The sequence below is a fragment of the Heliangelus exortis genome, chromosome 13, assembly GCF_036169615.1.
Source record: "Heliangelus exortis chromosome 13, bHelExo1.hap1, whole genome shotgun sequence".
NCBI classification, from domain to species: domain Eukaryota; kingdom Metazoa; phylum Chordata; class Aves; order Apodiformes; family Trochilidae; genus Heliangelus; species Heliangelus exortis.
In genome coordinates, this window is record NC_092434.1 from 10,916,777 (window position 1) to 10,920,044 (window position 3,268).

General features: G+C 46.5%; 1 protein-coding gene across 1 annotated transcript; it reads left to right on the top strand.

The window, feature by feature from the left end:
- The first annotated feature begins 393 nt into the window (after nt 1–393).
- LOC139802056 (uncharacterized) lies at nt 394–1,581 on the top strand. The gene is made up of 2 exons (XM_071756819.1): nt 394–953; nt 1,316–1,581. Exons 1-2 carry the CDS (start codon nt 534–536, stop codon nt 1,562–1,564), a joined length of 669 nt encoding a protein of 222 aa, XP_071612920.1. The 5' UTR covers nt 394–533; the 3' UTR covers nt 1,565–1,581.
- Nucleotides 1,582–3,268: the final 1,687 nt, after the last annotated feature.

Here is a 3,268-nt window from a genome sequence, read left to right on the forward strand (position 1 = left end):
AATAGTTTCACACCTTCTCACTATGTCAAAAAAGCCCACAACATTCTCAAGAACATTTTTTGGTACAAGGGATCATGTTAAACGAGTATGATGTTCCCAAACTAACTGGAATTCATGGATGTGCATTTGGTTTTTGGTCCACCCAAACTGCTAAGCCGTGCCACTTCAGTAAAAAAATCTATAGTAAAAATTGCCATTATGCAGATGTCTGTGCATAATTTTCTGCAAAAAATCTAATAGTAGTGTCAGACAAGGCTGGTTTACTTCCCCTATGTAACATGGTAGCAGTAAATCCACCAGAAGGCTCCTTTAACCAAAACAAGGACAGGGAAGTTTTCTGCCATTCTGTGAACCACACCCAGCCTGGGGAAAGTTCTTGTGACATCAGCCCATGACTTGTCACATCAGCAACCACTGCAAGTGCAGACACAAAGGGTGACCACTTGGTGCTGGTGGTCACTTCTGAGCTCTGCTCAGTGTGACAGCCCAAGCCAACCTGTGCACTCAGGTTTTTTTTCTTGGGAGAGACCACGATGTATCTGCATCTGGTCCTCCCCCTGACCGTGGCTCTTAGCATGGCGCTGCTGTTTCCCAGTGGGCTTTGCCTGTGTGTGCAGCCTGACTGGGTGACTTTTCTTCGTGAAGGTGTGAAGCAGCAGACCACTGGTGCTGAGAGCACTTTGGACACGTGGCCCAACAGCGTTGGCCTTCACAGTCCCCAAACCCGGGTTAGGGTCAGGAGAGGTGTTGTGCCTGAGGGCCCAAAGGAACGGCCTGGTGGCACCGAGAGCTTGGCCTCTGACCTGCCCGGTTGTCTGAACCAGCCTTGGGACTACTTTGCCACGGTGGACATGGCATGGCTCTTTCACTGGGTTTTCAAATTTGTGTGGCTGCTCTGCATGACTGGGATGGCCGTTCACCTCTGGAGGAAGGTGAATACTCCCCAGGAAGAGGTGAGCAATCGAGATCCGTCACACAGGAAGGGACCGGGTTTTGGGAAGCTAGGAACCACAACAGCCTTGGCCAGAAAGGCTTTCCATCAAAGAAACAAAACCCAGTACAGGCAGGAAAGCCTCAGCAAGCCCCAAGAGGTCTTCTGGCTCTTCCCCAGGGACATGCCAAGCCCCAGGGCTGAGAGCCTCCGGTAGCCTCCAGTATGACATGGGGACTGCCTGAGGTTTCCTCAGCCCAATGTACTACCCAGAGCAGTCCCACAGGGCTGGAGTCCTTCCAGAGGAAGAAAACCCACCAGCAAATTTCTTGGGCCCCCAAGCCTCCATTGACTTCATTGAGCCCCCATCTCTATCTTTCCTAGGGAAGGGGACAGGTGGCCGCATCTTCCATAGGGACAGAGCGTTGGGAAGAGGGAGCCTTAAGGCACTATGAATTCCTCTGCCAGCTGGAGGCCAACACCATCCTGCTGAACAGATGCCTGAGGCACTTCTACCGCCACTGCCTGAAACATCACCGGCACCGAACGTCCAAGGGGAAGGCACAACAAAAATGTAGGAATAGGAGAGCTTTCCATGGTGCCTCATCCCTATGTCGCTGTTCCCATCAATAAAGTGTTTTGTTCTTGTTCCTGTTAGCACCTGTCCTTTCAGTACCAAGGGGAGCCAACATCAAAGCCAGCAGTGTAAGCCAGGCTGCTGGCTGCTGGCCTACAGAGCACGTGTCCCAGGGGAAGTGGGAGAGCTGAAGTGGGACAGACCAGGAATCCATGGCTGCCAGGTGCCCTGCTGGTGCCCATGTTCCAGGAGAAGGAGCCTGCATCCTGACTAGGTGCCTATGTCCCAGTGAGGTGGTGGTGGCTGCTGCATGCCCAGGACCCCATGGGTTGTGTCCCACCAGCAATAACTCTAGACTGTAATAATAACTCAGACACACAGGGCGACCACTTGGTGCTGGTGGTCACTTCTGAGCTCTGTTCAGTGTGACAGCCCAAGCCAACACATAGTCAGATTTTTTTCCTTGGGAAAGACCATCATGTATCTGCATCTGGTTCTCCACCTGGTCATGGCTCTCAGCATGGTGTTGCTGTTTCCCTGTAACCTTCACCTATACATCCAACCTGCTTGTAATCTACAACAAAAGCACCAATATCTTCAAGAGATCTAGAGTCAGCATGAAATAGGTTGTTGAAATTGAAGCAAATAACACACAGGAGTAGGTATCCTGCAGGTACAACGGTAGCCCAGTCTCTTTTTTTGTATCTAACTGAATGGCACTGTGAGACTTCAATCTGAAATGACAAAATAATTGCACCACGGACAGTAACAAATTACAATTTCCAGATCACCAAACATCCCTGCAGACATCATGGCCAGAGTCACAGGCTCTGTACCTTTAGTGGAAAAGATTTAGCAACTTACAAAGAAATTTCTCTTGAATCTCTGACTGCATTTTTCCCCAACATGCTCACACTATTTAAGCCGTTTTACCTTCCACAAAGATCAGAGGCAACAGAAATTGGCACATTCTGTGTTTTTAAGCTATCCTTCATTCATCAGCAGTCTATTGTAAGTATGTTTCTCCCAGGTGAGATGTAATCTATTAATATTTTTGGCAGCTTCATGTGTGCTGCTTCTGCTGTCTTTAAGGGAATGCATTTTAGCTGATCTGTATTTGTTTGGATAATACAAAACAGTTTTCTCCATTTGCTTCTGTAATTAGTTTTATCAATATCAGTTTGCACTTCATGAGTGAAAAAAAATTTTCAAGCACTGCAGATATTTGGTCTCTATCTTATGTTCTTTAGACCTACTTGGAAAGCTATTCTTGTTTCCTTTGTTGCTTTTGGAAACATCTACATCTATCTGTTGATATTTCTGTTTTGAAGTCAATTGCAGCAATTAAATAATGCTGAAGTCCTTGACTAGAATTATCTTTAGCAACTCATTTAACTAATGTTTATAAAACCACTTTCATCTAAGGATCTTAAAGACTGCTATTACCATTATCTTCTAAGCTGCATCCCAGTTGCACTGCAGTGTGTATTCCTGAATGACACGCTGCTTTCAAGTCTTCAAACTACACAAGAAAGTCACGGCTTAGGGATGTTTTTGACAACTAATTGTAGTTTTTGATAAAGCTCTTCCAACTCACTCTGTGAGAACATAAGCCTCAGTGTTTTCATTATTCTTGGTTCATTTTATTTATGCCAAGATTAGCTTGTCACTCACTTGTTTCAAATCTCTGACTCCCCATTAATGTCCTTCAGTGTAAGGACAGAAACCCCTCCATACGCAGCATAATTTATTCCTGTTTC